This window comes from Schistocerca nitens, chromosome 6 (assembly GCF_023898315.1).
Source record: "Schistocerca nitens isolate TAMUIC-IGC-003100 chromosome 6, iqSchNite1.1, whole genome shotgun sequence".
Classification (NCBI taxonomy): domain Eukaryota; kingdom Metazoa; phylum Arthropoda; class Insecta; order Orthoptera; family Acrididae; genus Schistocerca; species Schistocerca nitens.
This window is the reverse complement of record NC_064619.1, coordinates 475,453,408-475,476,528: the sequence shown is the minus strand read 5'-3', so window position 1 is coordinate 475,476,528 and position 23,121 is coordinate 475,453,408. Positions and strand designations below refer to the sequence as shown.

At 43.2% G+C, this 23,121-nt stretch overlaps 1 protein-coding gene across 1 annotated transcript; it reads right to left on the bottom strand.

The window, feature by feature from the left end:
* Nucleotides 1–422: 422 nt before the first annotated feature.
* Nucleotides 423–22,647, bottom strand: LOC126262821 (uncharacterized). Its single transcript, XM_049959669.1, has 2 exons — nucleotides 21,754–22,647; nucleotides 423–788 (listed from the first exon to the last, which is right to left on the bottom strand). Exons 1-2 carry the CDS (start codon nucleotides 22,608–22,610, stop codon nucleotides 767–769), a joined length of 879 nt encoding a protein of 292 aa, XP_049815626.1. The 5' UTR covers nucleotides 22,611–22,647; the 3' UTR covers nucleotides 423–766.
* Nucleotides 22,648–23,121: the final 474 nt, after the last annotated feature.

Sequence of the window (23,121 nt, the reverse complement as noted above, 5' to 3'; positions counted from 1 at the left end):
ATACCTGCCACTATCATTATTGCTATTATTGTTATTATTACTGTTATTATTACTATTGTTATTATTAGTGGCAGCAGCAGCAGTAATAGAAGCACTGTCAGAATTAATTTCCTTAGTTCATAGTCAGTATTGTTTAATCAAATTGTCACTATAGACACTCATATCATTTCAGTACTTTTTGTCTTATTAAAATTGTTAATTCTTAGATAACTATGACGTAAAAAAAGCTACTGTCTGTGTTAAACCCTGGTCCGATGTAAGAGAGGGTCTGATGGTCCATAACAGATGAGGTTAAATAAATAAATAATTAAATAAATAAAATGTGCTTCACTATGGAATAGTGTGTACCATTACATATATCGAAATACATTATTTTTCTTTAATAGTGTATCAGTATATAAGCCAGATGAGTTTTCGGCAGTTTACAGGAATCTGTAGACGGTTAACAAGGCAGTACTTTCTCAAACACCTTTCAAAACTAGAAAGTCTTGTAGAAGTTGTAGCTAACATTTACAGAAATGCGGGATTAACCATGGAGATCTCCATTTTACGATTGTGAAACGCTGTGATACATAATTGACTTACCCCATATCTGCCACACGCCGTCGCATCGACATACTCGTATGGGTAGCTGTTGTTCGTTGAGACAAGAGTTTTGATACGTAAATGAATGAAAGCTACTTTAATGTTCCGATTTCGGTGTACATGGATATAATACAAGGATCTGTTATTTTTTTGACGCAGAATGGGATATGCTGGCCGCTCCTTACCACCCGAAGAAACGTTTGCTGCAACATACGAATTGAGAGATTAGACTATGGACTTATAGTTAAGGCAGAAATATAGAGAAAAGTTAAACATATTATTTTTCTCGGTAAATGACATAAATCCTTGGGTTTTCGACATTTTTCATAATTAGAGATCATACATTTAGTGATACCATGGTAATACAACCAACTGTTTCAAAGGATTTGTTGCATTTTGATTCTAGTAACAGTGGTATAGGTTCCTTTAAATTCGAAACTTTCTTAATTGTCAATATTACTGGGTATGTGAACGCACTGTCTGTACGTATCTAAAACTATGCAACGTTTCAACTGCTGTTGCAAATGACTTTCCTCAGAGTGTAGTGCTGACAGTCACATTTCGTTGTTGTAGAATTTCACTTTATATTAAGTGAACCCAGAGTTGTCTAGTATTGCTACTGTACCTGATTGCCAAACGAAATAAAGATCTTGAAGGCAGTTTGATTTTTATCACCATATGGTAACAACGCAATCTGCAGTAGGGAGACGAAAGACGAATACAGACATTGCATGAAGTAGCTGTAACTTTGGGTACGTAGACTGATGGTGATGACAATTGAAATTGTTTTTGAAATAAAAATTTGCACTAGGGAGAAGGAGAATCAACGAAATAGGTGAATAAACCTCCAGCAAGAAACGTAAGGACAAGACCTTAAAATACGCTCCTGGAAATTGAAATAAGAACACCGTGAATTCATTGTCCTAGGAAGGGGAAACTTTATTGACACATTCCTGGGGTCAGATACATCACATGATCACACTGACAGAACCACAGGCACATAGACACAGGCAACAGAGCATGCACAATGTCGGCACTAGTACAGTGTATATCCACCTTTCGCAGCAATGCAGGCTGCTATTCTCCCATGGAGACGATCGTAGAGATGCTGGATGTAGTCCTGTGGAACGGCTTGCCATGCCATTTCCACCTGGCGCCTCAGTTGGACCAGCGTTCGTGCTGGACGTGCAGACCGCGTGAGACGACGCTTCATCCAGTCCCAAACATGCTCAATGGGGGACAGATCCGGAGATCTTGCTGGCCAGGGTAGTTGACTTACACCTTCTAGAGCACGTTGGGTGGCACGGGATACATGCGGACGTGCATTGTCCTGTTGGAACAGCAAGTTCCCTTGCCGGTCTAGGAATGGTAGAACGATGGGTTCGAAGACGGTTTGGATGTACCGTGCACTATTCAGTGTCCCCTCGACGATCACCAGTGGTGTACGGCCAGTGTAGGAGATCGCTCCCCACACCATGATGCCGGGTGTTGGCCCTGTGTGCCTCGGTCGTATGCAGTCCTGATTGTGGCGCTCACCTGCACGGCGCCAAACACGCATACGACCAGCATTGGCACCAAGGCAGAAGCGACTCTCATCGCTGAAGACGACACGTCTCCATTCGTCCCTCCATTCACGCCTGTCGCGACACCACTGGAGGCGGGCTGCACGTTGTTGGGGCGTGAGCGGAAGACGGCCTAACGGTGTGCGGGACCGTAGCCCAGCTTCATGGAGACGGTTGCGAATGGTCCTCGCCGATACCCCAGGAGCAACAGTGTCCCTAATTTGCTGGGAAGTGGCGGTGCGGTCCCCTACGGCACTGCGTAGGATCCTACGGTCTTGGCGTGCATCCGTGCGTCGCTGCGGTGCGGTCCCAGGTCGACGGGCACGTGCACCTTCCGCCGACCACTGGCGACAACATCGATGTACTGTGGAGACCTCACGCCCCACGTGTTGAGCAATTCGGCGGTACGTCCACCCGGCCTCCCGCATGCCCACTATACGCCCTCGCTCAAAGTCCGTCAACTGCACATACGGTTCACGTCCACGCTGTCGCGGCATGCTACCAGTGTTAAAGACTGCGATGGAGCTCCGTATGCCACGGCAAACTGGCTGACACTGACGGCGGCGGTGCACAAATGCTGTGCAGCTAGCGCCATTCGACGGCCAACACCGCGGTTCCTGGTGTGTCCGCTGTGCCGTGCGTGTGATCATTGCTTGTACAGCCCTCTCGCAGTGTCCGGAGCAAGTATGGTGGGTCTGACACACCGGTGTCAATGTGTTCTTTTTGCCATTTCCAGGAGTGTATTATTAATCATCTATCAGTTGTGAGAGTTACAACCAGAATTGCGAAATCTTTCTTCAAGTGCTTCCTTTTGTGTTTTCATGAAGGTATATTCGAAAAAATATGTAGATATGCTAATGTGTTCATAAGAAACAAATCGGGGAAATCTGCCAGGAAACGGTAACCAAAGAGACACATGTGGCTGAAATTAAGGTTTTTGTTGGATTATTTATTTTGACTGGATTTTACCGCTCTTTACAAACGAACTTAAAACACCTGTGGGACGCAAGTGATTTAGAAACTGAGATATTTCGCGCTACTATGAGTTTGTATCGGTATCAGTTCCTGTTCAGACGCACAAGTTTTGATGATATGGAACGTGAAACTAAGTAACTAAGCACGCAGGAGAGGAAGAAAGTAAATAGATTTGTACTTACTAGAGAAATATTTTGTCTACTCCAGGCGACCAGTAGCAAAACTACTCAGTTTCTGAATGTACTACATGGATGAACGATTAGTCACTTTCAAAGGAAAGTATAGTTGCCGTCAGAAGCAAGCATTCTAACTATTGTCTTAAAATACTAATGTTCTGCGATGTCAGGACTTGGTACGCCAGTATTATGGATATATACTTCCGAAAACAGCCAGATGGGTTATACAAAGTTATAAACGCGCCGGAAGATGTGGTAATTTGCCCGGACAAGACAGCTGAGTGAACTGGCCGTAATATAACGGCAGACAACTGGTGCAGCTTGTCTAAAGAGCTGCTGAAGCTGAAACTTACTTGAGTTGTAACTTACATAAAATAAAACTAAACTTCCTCCTGAATTTGTGAAGGTGATGAAACGTGAAGTAAACAGTAGTTTATTTGGATTTCGAAGGGATTTGTTAGTAGTCTAGTATGTGTCAAAAAAGAACAAGAACGTGATACTTCTTTCATCTACGCACTTCAATAATAAAATAGATGACAGCGCACCAGAGAAAAACAATTTCACAAAAACAGGAGTCGATACAATAGATGAAATGTGTGCCACATTCGCCACTTCAGGAAAAAAGGAACAGGTCTGGGTAATAGTTTTCAGCATTTCGGATATTTCTGGGATACATACTCAATTAACATTTAACAGACATAATGAGACCATGGCCAGAAGATTGTTCCTATGTGAACTAGTAGTTCACTTTATACATCCACTAATGTACCAGAGAGCAACAACCACATTCCTACCCAAGTTCGTCAAACAAAAAGTGGACAAGATGAAAAGACAAGACGATGTAAAAGAAGGAACTTCAGTTTAAAGACCGGGGCTTCCAAACAGAAATATGGACGATGAAAGAAATAAGAAGGGAAGATGTAATGTACAACTGCCCAAGAAGTGAAGACATGGAAACAAGTTTCAGTGTGAAATGTACAAAAGACATGTCTAAGTCATATAGTTACAGTATCTAATGATTATTTCTATAAACAACATGTTCATGTTTAGAAATGAAACGTAAAATAATGTAGAAAACACTGAACCTTGAGAGAACGAATAGATACCAATCGCCGGCCGTTGTGGCCGAGCGCTTCTAGGCGCTTCAGTCTGGAACCGAGTGACCGCCACGGTCGCAGGTTCGAATCCTACCTCGGGCATGGATGTGTGTGATGTTCTTAGGTTAGTTAGGTTTAAGTAGTTCTTAGTTCAAGGAGACTGATGACCTCAGATGTTAAATCCCAAAGTGCTTACAGCCATTTGAACCATTTGAACCAATAGATGTTCATCAGTGTTACACGAAAAGAAAGAAATGTTTATATTTTTTATTGCTACATATAGTGTTAGTGTTTACATTATTACTACCAATACCAAAAAAGCGTATAAAACTATGGAAAAGTTTATACTTCAATATAATAGCAACACAACATTTAGTTTTTGCACTATAGCGTTATTTAGCCTCTTAAACCGTGGGGTGTTTCCAACGCCCTGTGCCAGTACTAATGTTATAGTGCGCCAATCCTAAAGGTTAAACTACGAGACACTGTAGTTCATATTTTCAAATAAAAATGTTTATTAAAGAAAATAAGTCGTTCTGAGGCCGAAAACTGTTGCGATAACAACGGCAGTTAGCAGTCGATGACAGTGTTTCACTAATATTACAGTAAATGAAAGACAAAGTTCATGTGCTCACTTGTTAAGGTGCTGTCGTCCAGAGATAGCGATGCCACGCGAGTCGGCAATGCGAATCGGTACCACGGACATTAGTGGGGGTTGGCTGCTATCCGCAACGACGTATGGGACAATCCTCTCCCCCAGCACTGCGATGCCCTCGTACTGAGGTCAGTATAGTGTCGAGCATAGAAGAGTTCTGCTCTAACCCAGATCTCAGCTACACCAGTCATCATCGCATGAAACACTGACAGTTAAAGTTGTAAATGAACTTATGCTGTTTTAAATTTCGAACATTGTACCTTAACAGAATAGTTTGTTACTCAGTGCCACAAGTGATGCTTTATAGTCAATGACAGTAAGGAAATTATCAAGCACAAACGCTGCGTCGAAGTTATGTAAACCTTTTATTCATTTATATAATAAAGTGAACTAATATTTCATCTGTTGTAGTTAAAAATGAACCATCTTGTAGAGCACTCGTAGAAGCCACTGTTTTGGGTGATTGTACTGGGTTGGTGCATTAGTTCGTAGCGTTTTCCCACAAGTTTAAACAAATACATATTACTGCCAACGCTACGGTAACTCTTACAGAGGCGAATAACTCGTCGAGCCACGTTCGGAGCACATTTTCATCCGGAAAGGAAGTTTCTTGAAGGTTACTCGATAGAGATCGGAAAAGGTGATAATCTGGGGGCACAAGATCAAGTGAATAAGGTGGGTGCGGAATGACTTCCCAATCCAACTCCTGTATAGCGTTTTTTGTCAGTCGACCAGAATGCGGGCGGCAGTTATCGTGGAGTAGGATCACTTCAGCCAGTCGTCTAGCTCGTTGTTCTTGGAATGTGTCTGCGAGACGTCTCAGTTGTTGATAATAAATGCCAGCAGTGATGGTTGCACCTCGGGGAAGCAATTCGTAGTACACCACACGGTCGCTGTTCCACCAGATGCATAACATTATCTTTCGAGGATGCGCGCAGGGCTTGGTACGGGGAGTTGCTTCTCCGTTGCAATCAACCTTTCCTTGTTTTTTTGATGTTATCATGAAGTTACCATTTCTCGTCACCAGAAACAATACAGGATAGGAATGGCCGGTTTAATTCACGAGTCAACTGATGACGAGCAAGCTGAGATGCACATATGGCCACCTGCTGATTTTTTGGGTTAGAGGACGCGGTGCCCACACACACCATTTCCCCACTGCATGCAAATGTCGCACGATGGTGGGATGATCACAGTTCATCACATTTCCCAGTTATTGAGTGCACTGACTTGGATCATTGTGGATTAACGTGGAGAATCACTAGTGTCAGAACGATCCACTTTAAAACGAGAAAACCATTTCCTTGCCGTGCGATGCCCCGTGGTATTTTCCCCATAAAAACTCCTCTCGAACAGGCCATGAAGGCCCAACGGCTCCGACCGGCCTCCGTGTCATCCTCAGCCCACATACGTCACTGGATGCGGACGTGGGGAGGGGGGGGGGGCATGTGGTCAGCACACCGCTCTTTCGGCCGTATGTCAGTTTTCGGGACCGGAGCCGCTACTTCTCAGTCAAGTAGCTCCTCAGTGTGCCTCACAAGGGCTGAGTGCACCCCGCTTGCCAACAGCGCTCGGCAGACCGGATGGTCACCCATTCAAATGCTACCTCTGCCCGACAGAGCTTAACTTCGGTTATCTGGCGGGAACCGCTCTTACCACTGCGGCAGGGCCGTTGCCGTATTATCCCCATACACGGAGGAAATGTTTCGGCTGTCTTCGCTGATGTCACCCCTCTATTGAACTCACAAGGGGAAGGCCTCAGACGCGGCCAATCGATTCGGCTCAAATTTGGCAGGTCGCTTGTGTACAACCTAAAACGAAGGAACCTAAGATATTTTGGGTCAACACCCCCGCGTTTTTGAGAGAATCATCCCCAAAGGTTATAACGAGCAATCGACTCAAAATTGGCGGGATCGATAGATAATTGTAAATAGAGCATTTTTCATCATCAGGTATAGGGTCCGAAAACGCATACTTTTCCAGAAATCGAGGTAAGAAACTTTTACAACTGCTGCTTCTGTAGCCACATGATAAACGTTTCGCCGACAGCACCGGTAGCGCAACGGCCAAGGTAACTGGCTGGGAATCGGAGAACCCGGGTTCGAATCTCGAAGAAACCTCGCGGGTGTTCTTATTTTCGTTTGTATTTTTCCATATCTCAATTGACAGGCGTAGGAGGGTTAGTAAGGTAAGTAAATCAATAAGGAAAGATAATAACAAGGTAGGCAAATAAATTTCTCAAACCTCATGGGATAGTAAACAACTAAAATGGAAAAATACAAACGAAAAGAAGAACGTCCACTAGGATTCCCAGCCAGTTACCTTGGCTACTGCGCTATCGGTGCTGTCGGCGAAAAGCGTTTACCAAGTGGCTACAGAAGCGGCAGTTGTAAAAGTTTCTTATCTCGATTCCTGGAAAAGTATGCGTTTTCGGACCCCATATCTGATGATGAGAAATTCTCTATTTACAATTATCTATCGATCCCGCCAATTTTGAGTCGACTGTTCGTCATAACCTTTAGGGGTGATTTTCTCAAAAACGCAGGAGTGTTGACCCAAAATATCTTCGTTTTAGGTTGTACATAAGCGACCTGCCAAATTAGAGCCGAATCGGTTGGCCGTGTCTGAGGCCTTCCCCTTGTCAGACAGAAGAATATTTTGGAAATATTCTAGTTTTTCCACTTGGCATTCCATTGTTCGGCGTCCACAGCATGACTATCTCCAAATGAGAAAATGACAATATATAAACTGAAATAGCGATAGTGAACTACAAATAAAAATGACAGTCCGTAAATGAACCGATATCAACCGGAATACCATGAAAAACAGCATGCAAAACAAAAATGCCACTAACCTAGTAGTTGCGTCTGGTCACAACAATCACTATTTTTAGCACGTCATCTGACGGAGACGTTACAGCTCACAACATAAAATGCTTCACGAAAATATCAGAGTCCGGTACTTCCTTTACAAAATTGTAGCTTTTGATAAGGCGGCTGTATAGCGCCCAGAAACTAACAAGGGGACCGCGCCTACCCGTCATCACCGATGTCGTCCATATTTATGGTATATGCTGGTCTTGACCAGAAACACAAGTGTCAGAAGTGAGATATGAAAATGGCCAAGCGTTTAGCAAACTACAGAATGTTCGTCACGGGTCGGGTGAGGCATTAGCCATTTATGTTACCGTAGTTTTATGGCAGTGGTTAGCACAGCGATAATAGTACAGAACGATAATCCCAAGTTTGTTCGGTCGTATCCGTATGGGCCTTTTTTACTTTTAATTTTTACATTACTTAGACTGCAAATAAACCGAAATAATGCTGAATATCTTTCATTTATTAGTATTTTCGTAAAAGGCATGCAAAGCAAAAGCAAAGAATAATTTGGAATTGCAAACAAATTTCCAAGAAAGGATTGCACTTACAGCGTCAACGAGGAATGCGCAAATATCTTTCCAAGACAGGATACATATATAATATCTCTTTTAAGAGATCGTATTGCGTTCGGTGCATTTTGACCTGCGGACAGCCCTCGGCAGCTAATGCAACTCTGCGATGCCTGTTTTTATCGTCATGCAAATAATTTCATCGACTAGCTTAAAAACTGCTCTTATCTCATCGGGAGAGAAAATGAAATCACATCCCGAGAAGACTGCATCAAAATACATTTCACTGTACGTCACCAGCCACCCTTGGCAATATTTGACCAAAAGATACTTTTCACTTCATTACTGCGAAACTGTGCGATGAGAGAAACACGTTTATGAAGGTAAATCAAGTTTGTTTTCCTATAGAAACTGTAAAAAGACAGTAGTTGTAAAAATTCGGTATTTGTAACGTTAACAAAATTGCGAGAAAATTACTACTTCCCCAGCTTTTACGATGAATATAGCCAGAATAAGTGTAAATCATCGTCTGTAAAATAACAAAAGTATCTAAAAATTACATACGAAGTTCTCGTGGACGCCTTAGAATTCCTTCTGTCAGATTTATTTTCAATCCCAAATTTTCATTTGCCTTTTATTTTCATGCTTTTTATGAAGACATTAATAAATACAATGTTCTGAACATTATTTCGGTTCATTTCTTGTGTAAGTAACGTAAAAACTAAAAGTAAAGAAAGTTTTCGCGTACGGACTGGGACTGTACCCTTTTCACTGCGCCGACAGGCGCTTGGAAACTAACGTTAATGCTTCATGCCTCGCCCGACCCGCTACAGTTTGGAACCGCGCGACCGCTGCGGTCGCAGGTTCGAATCTTGCCTCGGGCATGGATGTGTGTGATCTCCTTAGGTTAGTTAAGTTTAAGTAGTTCTAAGTTCTGGGGGGCTGATGACCTCAGAAGTTAAGTCCCATAGTGCTCAGAGCCATTTGAACCTCGCCCGACCAAGGCCAGAAATGTTACTTTTTTCTAAATGCATGGCCATCTGAAGTTTCTACTTCTGTGACTTTCATTTGTGGCCAAGTGCTGCATATACCATAAATCTGGACAAAATCGGTGATGATGGGTAGGAGGGGTTCCCTTTTAAGATGAACCATTGTCTGCACTGTCCTCACACCAGTCACTCGTCCATCTCCCAGCACGAACTTCACGGTCTTCCAGAGCGGAGTGTCCTTTTTCATCTCGAAACAACTCTCGTTCAACCCTTCTATCCTGTGTCTTTCCAGGTATGTGGCCTGTCATTGGGCACCTCTTTTTACTGTCTCGCTTCTAGCATAAAATTTACAACTTTTGAGCTCATTGGACAATTTAAATAAATGACATCTTATAGGAAGTGAAGAACCGACTCAGAATACAGAAAAATAAAAAAAACCCTTCGGTGAAATTAAAAGCAAAGGTGGTAACATTAACAGTACAACGAAAAATCCATTGTTCAACGAAGAATAGAGAGAGGATAGGTAGAAAGAGTACACTACAGGCCTCTATGAGCAGGAGAACTTGTCTGATGACTTCACAGAAGAAGAAACTTAAGTCGATAAGAAAGACGTAGAAGATCCAGCAGAATTTAAAAGAGCTAAAGAGCTCTGGACGACGTAGGGGTAGAAAGAATGGATACCATTCCATCGGAATTTCTGAAGTCATTGGGGGGAATTGCAACCAAATAACTGTTCTATCCATGAGATGGCGACGTACTTGATAAAACTAATGTCATCCAATTCTGAAGTTACCAACGGCAGATAGGTGCGAAAACTGTCGTATAATCGGCTTAACACCTCACCCATCAAAGCCGCAGACAAGAATAATGTACAGAAGGAGGGAAAAGAAAATTGAGGATTTGTTAGATGACGATCAGTTTGGCATTGTGAAGGATGAAGACACCAGAGAGGCAGTGCTGGCGTTGCGGTTGATAATGGAAGGAAGTCTAACGAAAAATCAAGACACGCTCATAGGAACGTGGAAAAAACCTTAGACAGTGTCAAATGGTTCAAGAGATTCGAAATCCTTGGAAAATGAGATACGAGGAAAGAGGGTAATATACAATATGTACGAGAACCAAGAGGGAACAATAAGAGTGGTAGAGCAACAATGAAGTAATCGGATTAAAAAGGTTGTAAGACAGGGAAGTAGTCATTCACCCCTCCTGCTCAATCTATATGTCGAAGGAACGATGACGGGCATAAAAGGAAGATTCAAAAGTGGAATTAAAATTAAAGGTGGAAGGATATCAATGATAAGATTCGCGAATGACAGTGCTCCCTCAGTGAAAGTAACGTATTACAGGATATGTTGAATGGCATGAACAGTCTAATGATTACAGAATACGGAAGACTAAAGTAATGAGAAGTAGTAGAAATAAGAATTGCAAGAACCTGAACATAATAATTGGTGATCATGAACTAGGCGAAGTTAAGGAAGCAAAATAATCCACTACGGACGAAGCAAGAAGGACGTAAAAAGCAGACTAGCGTAGGAAAAGAGGGCATCCATGGCTAAGATAAGCCTACTGCTGTTAAAGATAGGTCTTAATATGAGGAAGAAATTTCTGAGAATGTACGTTTGTAGCACAGTATTATACAGCAACGAATCATGGACAGTTTGAAAACAGGAATAGAAGAGAATCGAAGCATTTGATATGTGGTGCTGCAGATGAATGAGAAAATCAGGTGAACTGATAAGGAATGAAGAGGTTCTCCGCAGAATCACCGAAGGTGGGAACATGTGCAAAACACTGACAAGAAGAAAGAACACGGTGACAGGACGCGAGTTCAGTACCTTCATGATACTAGAGGAAACTGTAGAGGGGAAAAACCAGAGAAATACACTCAGCAAATAATTGAGGACGTAGGTTGCAACTGCTACCTTGAAATGAAAAGGTTGGCACATGAGAGGAATTCGTGGCGGGCCGCATCAAACCAGTCAGAGGACCTATAAAAAAAATCGTTTATTACGTTTGTACGATTTCCTTGGCTTAGAAGAATACTATTATCTACGTATTTACGCAAGAATTCTGCTCGATTCTTACTTTTACGTAAATGAAGGTGGCGTAAAATAATGACGCTTGTAATTTTTCATGCCATAGCGTGTTTTCGTTTTCAGTGTACCTCTGTGGAATTTCCAAGTCTATGAAATCTCAAGTTTAGCAGTTTCATTTACGTCGCCAATATGTGCTTGAGTGAGTCACCTCCTTACGCTAGCCGCATCCTAGGTAGATATGTACTTGAGGCCGCCAGTCCTTTCAGCTCCAGCTCAGTACAATACACAGGGCTTAGTCGTCCGCTGCTGGACATTCCTACTTCCACTCACTCTTTTCCGTAAGTCAACCACTCTAAGCTGATTATACATTGAATGAACGCCGACAGCTAGGTGATACTGAGAGATACATCTCTCAACAGCTGCCATCGCTGAAATTTCACAACACATTGAAAAAAGGCGTTCACTCTGGAAAGTCCTCTCACGGACCAAACTCCCCGAGAGAACTGCAACATTGTACAGCACAGCTTTAAAAATTGATGAGATTTCCCTTTACTTAACGGAGTGCAGTCGCAAACAGGCTGAAAAAAAAATTCAAAATTTTTAAAAGTCTTGTTAAATCCACTATAGTATATGGTTACAAAATGCTATTTGTTTCATTACAATTTGATGAATAGGTCCAGAGTTATTAATTTTTTCGTGATACACGGTAATTAAGTGCCATGCCCACTTTTGCTCTGTCTTTCTCAACATTGACTCCAGTACAGCAACTGAATCGCTTATTTCAGAAGGGTCGTAGGTCCACTCTTACGTCGTTTTGCGCTATGTACATTTCCGTGTTCTTTAATGGTCGGCTCATCGCTGAGTGTGCGAAGGACCTCCACGTTTAATCAAATAGCCAAATTATACAGAGGAGAAATTCTACTTGATTTCGAAAGAGCTTTCGACAATTCTGAACAATAACACCATGTACTTTATCGAGACACTTTAATTCTCAGAAAAAGTGGGAGAACGACATAAAATATGCATCTATGGTTTGTTTCAAGTCATTGTTGAAGAGCAAGCAGTAATATGTGGCGCTTTGTCCTCATAGTATCTTATGTTCTATCAATATGAGCTATTGGATTGTAAAGTGGAACCTATCCATTAGAAAATTAGGAGGAAAGGTGTATGTTATCCTGAGCAGTACGAACGAAATGTAACAAAAACTACTGAACGAAAGCAATTGGAGTACACCAATTACTGAAGTAAGCTAATACCAGCAAAATCTGTCAGACTAAGTGCTTTGAATCAAAATGGTTCAAATGGCTCTGAGCACTATGGGACTCAACTGCTGAGGTCATTAGTCCCCTAGAACTTAGAACTAGTTAAACCTAACTAACCTAAGGACATCACAAACATCCATGCCCGAGGCAGGATTCGAACCTGCGACCGTAGCGGTCTTGCGGTTCCAGACTGCAGCGCCTTTAACCGCACGGCCACTTCGGCCGGCCTGCTTTGAATCCATTAGCCAAGATGGGGTCAGTTATTAATTCATCACAGGTTTTCTGGATCTTAATAGTAAAGGTGAACAAGATACTTCAGAGCCTAATACAGGCAGAAAAAGTAACGACGTAGATGAAGGGAAGAAAAAGTCAAAAGGCAAGTTCTTTAAAATATCATCGGATGATGGGAACAAATCGTAGCCAAATATGCAGACATGTACTTATAAGCTTATTTGCAGTTGGCGAATAAAGTGAGAAGAATAATGCTGCTCCTTCCACTTGCTAAAAGCACTACAGATGAACGAGAAAAATCAAAGAGCCGTAAATCAGTATCAGAATTTGAAATTGCCGAAGTTCATGAACACATACACTCCTGGAAATTGAAATAAGAACACCGTGAATTCATTGTCCCAGGAAGGGGAAACTTTATTGACACATTCCTGGGGTCAGATACATCACATGATCACACTGACAGAACCACAGGCACATAGACACAGGCAACAGAGCATGCACAATGTCGGCACTAGTACAGTGTATATCCACCTTTCGCAGCAATGCAGGCTGCTATTCTCCCATGGAGACGATCGTAGAGATGCTGGATGTAGTCCTGTGGAACGGCTTGCCATGCCATTTCCACCTGGCGCCTCAGTTGGACCAGCGTTCGTGCTGGACGTGCAGACCGCGTGAGACGACGCTTCATCCAGTCCCAAACATGCTCAATGGGGGACCGATCCGGAGATCTTGCTGGCCAGGGTAGTTGACTTACACCTTCTAGAGCACGTTGGGTGGCACGGGATACATGCGGACGTGCATTGTCCTGTTGGAACAGCAAGTTCCCTTGCCGGTCTAGGAATGGTAGAACGATGGGTTCGATGACGGTTTGGATGTACCGTGCACTATTCAGTGTCCCCTCGACGATCACCAGTGGTGTACGGCCAGTGTAGGAGATCGCTCCCCACACCATGATGCCGGGTGTTGGCCCTGTGTGCCTCGGTCGTATGCAGTCCTGATTGTGGCGCTCACCTGCACGGCGCCAAACACGCATACGACCATCATTGGCACCAAGGCAGAAGCGACTCTCATCGCTGAAGACGACACGTCTCCATTCGTCCCTCCATTCACGCCTGTCGCGACACCACTGGAGGCGGGCTGCACGATGTTGGGGCGTGAGCGGAAGACGGTCTAACGGTGTGCGGGACCGTAGCCCAGCTTCATGGAGACGGTTGCGAATGGTCCTCGCCGATACCCCAGGAGCAACAGTGTCCCTAATTTGCTGGGAAGTGGCGGTGCGGTCCCCTACGGCACTGCGTAGGATCCTACGGTCTTGGCGTGCATCCGTGCGTCGCTGCGGTCCGGTCCCAGGTCGACGGGCACGTGCACCTTCCGCCGACCACTGGCGACAACATCGATGTACTGTGGAGACCTCACGCCCCACGTGTTGAGCAATTCGGCGGTTCGTCCACCCGGCCTCCCGCATGCCCACTATACGCCCTCGCTCAAAGTCCGTCAACTGCACATGCGGTTCACGTCCACGCTGTCGCGGCATGCTACCAGTGTTAAAGACTGCGATGGAGCTCCGTATGCCACGGCAAACTGGCTGACACTGACGGCGGCGGTGCACAAATGCTGCGCAGCTAGCGCCATTCGACGGCCAACACCGCGGTTTCTGGTGTGTCCGCTGTGCCGTGCGTGTGATCATTGCTTGTACAGCCCTCTCGCAGTGTCCGGAGCAAGTATGGTGGGTCTGACACACCGGTGTCAATGTGTTCTTCTTTCCATTTCCAGGAGTGTATTATCATTTCCGACGAAAGAGTCTGATTATGCTGGTAAAGCTTAGCTTCACATAAGTGCTGATTTCAACAGAGCTTTTCGAAGAAGTGAATCCTCTTTCTCCCATCAAATTCGAATACTATGTGAACATATTTGACCACGATTTTTACCTTCATTTCGTCAGACCAGTGGCAGATGCGTGTTGTGAATGTGAGCAATTAATGTGAAAATTAAAAGCAAAAGTTTGAATGAGGCATCTCGACCGACTGCGGTTTGTGATTTAATGTTGCGCAAGAGAAGAGCCAAGAAATTTTATACTGCTTTGAATGTGAATGAAAGGCTATCCAAAGAAAAACATATTTTGAGTCTGAGCTTTGATTTCATGCAGAATCTTTATTTCCGAAGAATGCCTGTTCAAGAACTATTTTATCTCCGGCAGCTAACGGTTAATGGTTTCAGCATTCACAATTTGAAAGAGAAAACGACATTTCGTTACCTTTATCACGAAGGTGTCACCCACAAAGGTCCTAACGATGTGTGCACTTTCTTGTATCACTAAGTCACCATTTGCATCCCCAAGGACATAAAAATTATTTATCTGTTTTGCGGTAACTACCAAGGGGAAAACAAAAAACCCTGTTTAACAAGAATGTGATTAGCTTTTGTGGATACCGGATAATTTCAGAAAATAGAGGCATTGTTTCCTGTCAGGGGACACTCTTTCTTACCGTCTAATAGATCTTTTGGTACAATCACGAGATCACTGCTATGAACTGATAGAGTGTATACCATTATGAATTAAGTTGAACTGATCATATCATCGAAAGCAATTCGACAATTCTCTGTAAAGGTTATCTCAGCGGATGATATCTTAGACTTCAAGTCGGGGTGGACTAGACTTTACAGAAGGACCACTCATTCACTAGAGACAGTTACTTCACGAACAGACTTGAAAGTAGCATTCAGTGTGTCAACATTTCATCGTTTTATTTTCAGTGATGAGGTGTTGGGGACTGTAATAGCCTGTGGTATGATCAATGTTTTAAATATCTACAAATTCAGATTAGGACTACCTTAAATTTCTCGATTCAGCGTCAACTTCTCAGCTGTTCGGGCCTACTCAGAAGACTGCATTTCTATCAACGCAAAGAAGATGATACATGTAAGGAAGCTGACTGCTTTCATAGTGTGGGACGAACACATCCTGGAATTCTGGAGTGTAATTTGTCAGTGGCTAACTGCTGCAGGAGCACTGGACACCGAAGATCTGTGATTTTCAAAATTAATAAAATGTTTGGTTTCAAGAACAAATATTGTTAATTCTTTAAACATTGTCTCTAGCATTTACCTACATGTTCATTGAACAATTTGTTGTGTGATGTAAAGGTTTTAATATTTTTCTTTCTCACTTATTTCAGAAAAATCTTATGTTCAGGAGAAATATTCAGCTCTTGTCAATAAACGAACACAATATTTCAGTACATAATAAGTCAGAATAATTGTTCATAGTGGATCTCTCACATCGTCACAGCGTACAATTATGAAAATGCCCTGTAAATTATTAAAATAGTTTTTTTTTACATTTCTCAAAACCATGTCAGGAGAACATAGGGACCTTCTGAAGTAAACGATTTAACAATTTGTGTTGCACAGCAACAAAAGAGGTTCAGTTGAATGACCCAAAATCCAACCTAAGGTTTTGATGGCAGCTGTCAGAAACGTAGACTTACATCCCCAAATAGCATTGCGAGCTATTTATTTTCATACTATAAGGGTTCTGAGTATTGAAATATTTAATAAGTTCTGTGTCATCTGTAGCAAAAATCACACTGTGCAGCGTGTGTGCAAAAAAGAATGTAATGATTCCATTGCAGGTATGAGAATGGCTGGTGTTGTTTCGATTTCCAGAAGGTCTAGACATCAAGATGTATCCTGTATACAGTCTCTCTTGGGAATGGGAACAGTAAGGCTTATCATAAAATCCTAGAATAGAAACTATGTGGGCCTACAGTCAAAATTAATAAACTGGAGTGTGTAAGGCATGTACAGAAAAGAATAGGATCACGAATTCGAAAGGTAAATAGGGGAAATATGTTGGTGGTAAAGATGGCCTGACAAAGGTTAGAATATACAGTATCCAGAACTACTGAGAAGAGCTATCTGGGCTATTTTCTTTCATAAAATCTCAACGAGTGAAAACCCTCATCACCTCTGCCCACAGGGACCCGACATCTGGTACAAATTCGACATTCCAGCTATAGATTCCAATCAAATTCATAAGCATTCAATTCCGGAAACCTTCCTAGTTGCTGTCAAACCAATTTTCAGGGACTTTAGTCAACAGTAGCTCTTCAAAAGGGTCGCCATGATAAAGCTCAGACTCTGAATGAAACTTTGAATTCTGTTATTTGGGCAAGGCTAAAAAAACTGGAAAAGGAACGCTGAAGTTTGGTGTTCATGATGAAGTGATGTGCTTCAATGCTGTTGTGTTAAGGCTCTTTGGAAGAAGAGATAGTATCAATACTGAAAGGGAACTGAAAAGTATAGACGTGGACGGTATCTTTTAGGCTGAAATTTTTACAGAAAGTGGTACCAAGGAGCCAAGACAGCCAGAACATCAAAGGAAATAAGAAAAAGAGGATGAAGCTGATTCACAGTGTCGTCCTGGTATGTTTTAAAAGTGTATCTGTATGCTTATGTACATTAATTTCTTATCTGTAAGACTTTAATATAGTTATTCTCAAAACTGCAGTTTTTGATAATCTGCTATTACTCTTTCTCAAAAACTGACGCTGATAAAGACATCAACCTCTCAGTATCTTTTGTTATTAAAAAAATAATTAAACAGATAAAAAAGGGACTTGTAGTGGCACCAAAAACAAATTTACAAGTTTCAAGGTGTTTAAAAGAGTTGTAATTGTTCTCTTTTAAAACAAAAATAGAGTTACATATGACATATATAAAATACAGTAAGTAACTTCTATGCTATTTAAACATGGTGTCTCATCTGTGGTCTGCAAAGATTCCGGGTCTTTACCTCTACCAGTTTCTTCAGAAAGTGTACCCGAATATGCCCATTTTAACATTGATTCCTTAAGGTAGTTCCTTCACCACTGTGGCCCGTTAAAACAATTCCAGGTTAAATAATGCCACAATTCTACGTATAAACAAATGAAAGCCTTCGCATCCACGATACACATACACAAACACACCCACACACACACACACACACACACACACACACACACACGCACGCATACGACATACCTGTATATAATATCTTCCCAGAAACAAATCAAAAATAGTCTCTAAGTTGCCAAAATGTAAATTCTATTCCAAGTATACCGAATTTGTAGCCCCTTTGCCCCACCTCAAAAGTTTACCTTTTTGGGCACGATGTGGAAGAAGCAAATAAAGCAAAAGTAACTGTAAACAGTTACTTTCTTTTCCCTTTTTTCTATAACAGTATACGTCACAAAGGAGCGGATAAACGGCTAAGGAAACACTCCTCGATGCAGTGCAGACCTATTGTCTACAACTAGAGTTGTAAAACTAACGTAGGTTTCTCAAGACCTCAGTAAATAATAGCAGACTATGGTAGTTTCCTTAGTAGTCTTGGTCATTTAAGGTCGTAGTCACATTGCCCGTCTGTTGGGTGTGTTGCATATCTATCGGGAGTTGGCTCATAACAATTACTTTCTTTACATAGGCGACCATTGTCTTACTTGATTCCCTTAAAAGTCGGAGGTGGTGAACCGTTTGGAAAGTGAGTGAGGATACCTGAAAGGCCGGGAAACCTACGGAACATTTCTGTTGTGCATGGTTATCCTCCTGCCTGTTACTTAATAATAAACAGCATTTGTAGAAAAACTGAAATCGTCAATATGTAATTCATGTTTTATTCGAAAATAGTTGATTTGTAATGTGAAATGGACGTTGTAGTAAAAATAAAGAAAACAATACAGATTTCTCAAAGAGCGCTAGAAAATGCATTTTCGTCAACAAAAATGAAAGAAACGTAAAACAAAACTATGTCACAGATAGCATCAATGCTTCATCGAAATGATGTAAAACTTGTCTCTGTTATTCGTAAACAACTTCCCCATTTACCAATAATAACAGGAACTCTTGCCTTTGATCATGATAAAGAACATTCTACTACGAAATAACAACAACGATCACACATATTTTTATGTTTGTACACGTAAACTATATTTGCACGAAAAGTAACTGCTTTCGCTGCGTAAAATCCAACGTTTTTAATGCTTATAAAATGCAATTTATATTACTTGAATATGTATTATGTACAATGGATTAACACTGAACGATGTGCGGTTCTAGTTACGTGCAAAACTAAGGGAAGTCTTCGGCTCCCATTTTCTCTCTTACACATTCATTTATGTTTCATTACCTAACAGTACTACCGGTAATCCTACCGTTTGCTACGTAATTACGTCATTTATGTGGTGTACCAAAACTATCGAACCGAAGTTTTGGTTGAGCGCATCTCTAACTGAAACGCACCGTTTTATGATGAGAGAGATGCGGTAAACACGTCCTTAGTCAGCTCGCAAACTTATCACGTCCGTAACACCATCACTCAAAGATACAACAGCTCTGCAAGCAAGTCCACATCGTATTTAAGACTATTTCCACTCTACTAAATATTGCTCATCGGCGATCGTATCAACCTTTGTTCATCATGTTACTAGAAATGCTGATGTGTTACTGAAACAATAAAACGAATTTCACTTGTCTTACTTTGGTGGTTGGTCGTTGGTGTTTGTTCTGCAAATGGCTGGACGATATTCGGCTAACAATTTAAATTTGCCAGCTGCCTCCCCATACTTTCACGCCACCTGTTATCGGATTTTCGAAACGTAACACACCGAATCAGTAATAACCCAACACAAGCTTAATTGAGACCGATCCACCAATTTGCGACATGTTTTTTATGTTTCCCAGCAACGGACAGAAGCAACCACCGTGACGCATCGCCGTACTGTTGCAAGACAACGCTGCCCCTGGGGGTAAAAGCTGCTCATTTGCTTTTGTCTTCGTGTCACATGCTAGTGGAACACAACCTCTATCTTCAGTTAGAACAGCGCAATGACGTTAAAGAGTGTGACGTGATATGTTCACGTGACAACTGAAAAAAGGGACAGCACGCAAGGAAGACAATCTAGCAGTTTAGCAGGACTAAAGAAAACCGTTGCAAAGAGGGCTGAAACATCGTTTTAATTGTGGTTGCAGTATCAAAATGTCGTAATGGTCAAAAGGATTATTTCCAAGTTGACACTGGCCACGGAAGCGTTCAAGCTTAATATGGTCATTCAAGTCTGCTTATTAATAGTTTTGTATGTTCAAATAGCCTTCAGCACGAAACTTCCTGACAGATTAAAACTGTATCGGACCGAGACTCGAGGCCTTTGCCTTTCGCGGGCAAGTGCTCTATCATATGAGCTACCCAAGCACGACTCACGGCCCCGCCTCATAGGTTTACTTTCGCCAGTGCCTCGTCTCCTACTTTCGAAACTTTACAGAAGCTCTCCTGCGAACCTTGCAGAAGTAGAACTCCTGGAAGAAAGGATATTGCGGAGACATGGCTTAGCCACAGTCTGGGGTATGTTTCCCGAATGAGATTTTCACTCTGCAGCAGATTGTGCGCTGATATGAAACTTCCTGGCAAATTAAAACTGTGTGCGACAGAGTGAAAATCTCATTCTGGAAACATATCCCAGGCTGTGGCTAAGCCATGTCTCCACATATCCTTTCTTCCAGGAGTGATACTTCAGCAAGGTTCGCAGGAGAGCGTCTTTGAAGTTTCGAAAGTAGCAGACGAGGTACTGGCAGAAGTAAAGCTGTGAGGACGCGGCGTTAGTCGTGCTTGGGTAGCTCAGATGGTAGTGCACTTACCCGCGAAAAGCGAACGTCACGAGTTCGAGTCTCGGTCCGGCACACAGTTTTAATCTGGCAGCAAATTTCATATCAGCGCACACTCCGCTGCAGAGTGAAAATCTCATTCAGGCTTCAGCACCTTTCAAAAATGGCTCTGAGCACTATGGGACTCAACTGCTGTGGTCATCAGTCTCCTAGAACTTAGAACTACTTAAACCTAACTAACCTAAGTACATCACACACATCCATGCCCGAGGCAGGATTCGAACCTGCGACCGTAGCAGTCGCACGGTTCCGGACTGCGCGCCCAGAACCGCGAGACCACCGCGGCCGGTTTCAGCACCTTTGCCCCCTCATCATTTTTTTTGTCTGTCTCCGGTAGCTGAGTGGTCAGCGCGACAGAATGTCAATCCTAAGGGCCCGGGTTCGATTCCTGACTGGGTCGGAGATTTTCTCCGCTCGGGGACTGGGTGTTGTGTTGTCCTACGCATCATCATTTCATCCCCATCGACGCGCAAGTCGCCGAAGTGGCATCAAATCGAAAGACTTGACCCGGCGAACGGTCTACCCGACGGGAGGCCCTAGTTACAAGACATTATTATTATATCTTTTTTTTCTGGCTTTGTCTCCAGATTATTATTTAGTGTAAGACCACATTAGAATGCAGAGATGCAGAGGTTGGCACAGGGCAGGAATAAAAGAAAAATACAGTGTTTTCACTATTCTGTAACCTCAGATAGCCATTTTCGTGGCGTCTATCCTCATCTGCATTCTCGTCCGTTGTAGAATCACACACAGAAACACCATGCATTCTTTTAGTAAATTACAATCAGAAGTTCAAATTCCAAAACTTGACAAAGGCACACAGTTTGGTTGTTGTGCAGCGACATAGCAACAACCAAATTGTGTGCCTTTGTCAAGTTTTGGACTTCGAAGAATTGAACTTATGAGTATGACTCAGTAGAAGAAAGTGCCATGTTTCTGTGTGTGTTTGGGCGAAAAAAGTGGGTATGCATAATAGGTGTACCTTAATTTCTATAATTTAATCTCCAAGCACCACTACTATTACTGCTTTAGAATCAAATGATAACGTCACAGCTTCAAAACCAAGTGGTGATGACTTCACACTCATACTTACGCAGCAGTTTCTGTGGTATCCTCGTCAGGATCCAGAAAACGGCAGTTGTAGAAGTCACCTGCAGAAATTCGTATCTCGAAATCCGGTTCCTTATCCGAGGCCTCCCTGGGAGAACAGTTGAACCACGGCTGGCCACTGGTCTTCCGTCCGGGGAACCCCCGAATCAGCGCGTGGTGCAGCTGCTGCTCCGTGCCCACGACCTCCAGGTTCACCTCATCGTAGGCCAGAAAAGCGCAGGAAAACGGCTCTCCCACAATTTGTGGCAGCTTGAATCTGTAAGTCGACGGAGAGAAGACTCTTCTCTGTTCTAACTCACAAATGACGATCGGGTAACCGGGAAACCTGAGGTAGAGAGTGTTGTCAAGGTCACGGACTCGACATTTAAACGGCGCGTCTTCGTGCGGCCGCTGCACGATAAGGTGGAAAAAATCATCCGGCAAATCCGAATCGAACAGACAAATAACTGAGCTTCCAATGAAGATTCGCACGTGCTCCTCGGTTATCCAGTACGGCTGCTCGAAGACTGTCTGAAATTCTGGTATACTCTCCCGAAATAATGCACTACTGTTTAAGTTATCGCTTTCTTCAAAGTTGCACACGTAACTGGCCAACTGGTAGGGAGAGCCTCTCATCAACCGAGCTCCGAGTCTGAAACCCGCTTCCGTGCCGTTAGTTGCATCGCAGTCAGTGTCGATGAAGCAGGTCAGAGGCGGTGCTTTAGCCGCGTAGAAGACCACGACGTCGTCGGCCCTGCAGGGCGGTTTGCCGCGCTCCGCCAGTGCTGTGCCCACTCTGGAGGCAGCCCACAGCAGCAGTAGGACGGGCAGCCGGTTTGCCACGTGTCTCGTTGTCGGCATGGCGTAGACTGACAGACGTGCAGGGCCCCCCGTTACAGCTGTAGCAGCAGATCCTGTGTGGGCGGCGACGCGGTCCCCATCCGCCCCACCTGAAGCGTGACTTCCGGATCTCACACGTCCGGCCGATTTTCCGCAGTTTCCGCCGCCGCCCGCTCTGCACCAGTCGTAAACGGCACTACACGACCTCCATTCGTTAAAATTGATGTAGCTCATGTGGAGATAAAGCTGTAGACACCTACAGCAGCTCAACAAATGAAAATTGTCACAAACTTAGCCGGCCGGAGTGGCCGAGCGGTTCTAGGCGCTACAGCCTGGAACCGCGCGACCGCTGCGGTCGCAGGTTCGAATCCTGTCTCGGGCATGAATGTGTGTGATGTTCTTAGGTTAGTTAGGTTTAAGAAGTTCTAAGCTCTAGGGGACTGATGATCTCAGAAGTTAAGTCCCATAGTGGTCAGAGCCATTTCAACCAGTTTTTGTCACAAACGTAAAAAAAAAAAAAAAAAAAAAAATC

Bases quoted from the DNA above. Each gene is read 5' to 3' on its own strand.
- LOC126262821 (XM_049959669.1), bottom strand. From the start codon at position 22,610: ATGCCGACAACGAGACACGTGGCAAACCGGCTGCCCGTCCTACTGCTG. The intron at 789-21,753 runs GTAAGTATGAGT...CGTATGTTGCAG, and splicing joins GATACCACAGAAACTGCTGC to CAAACGTTTCTTCGGGTGGT.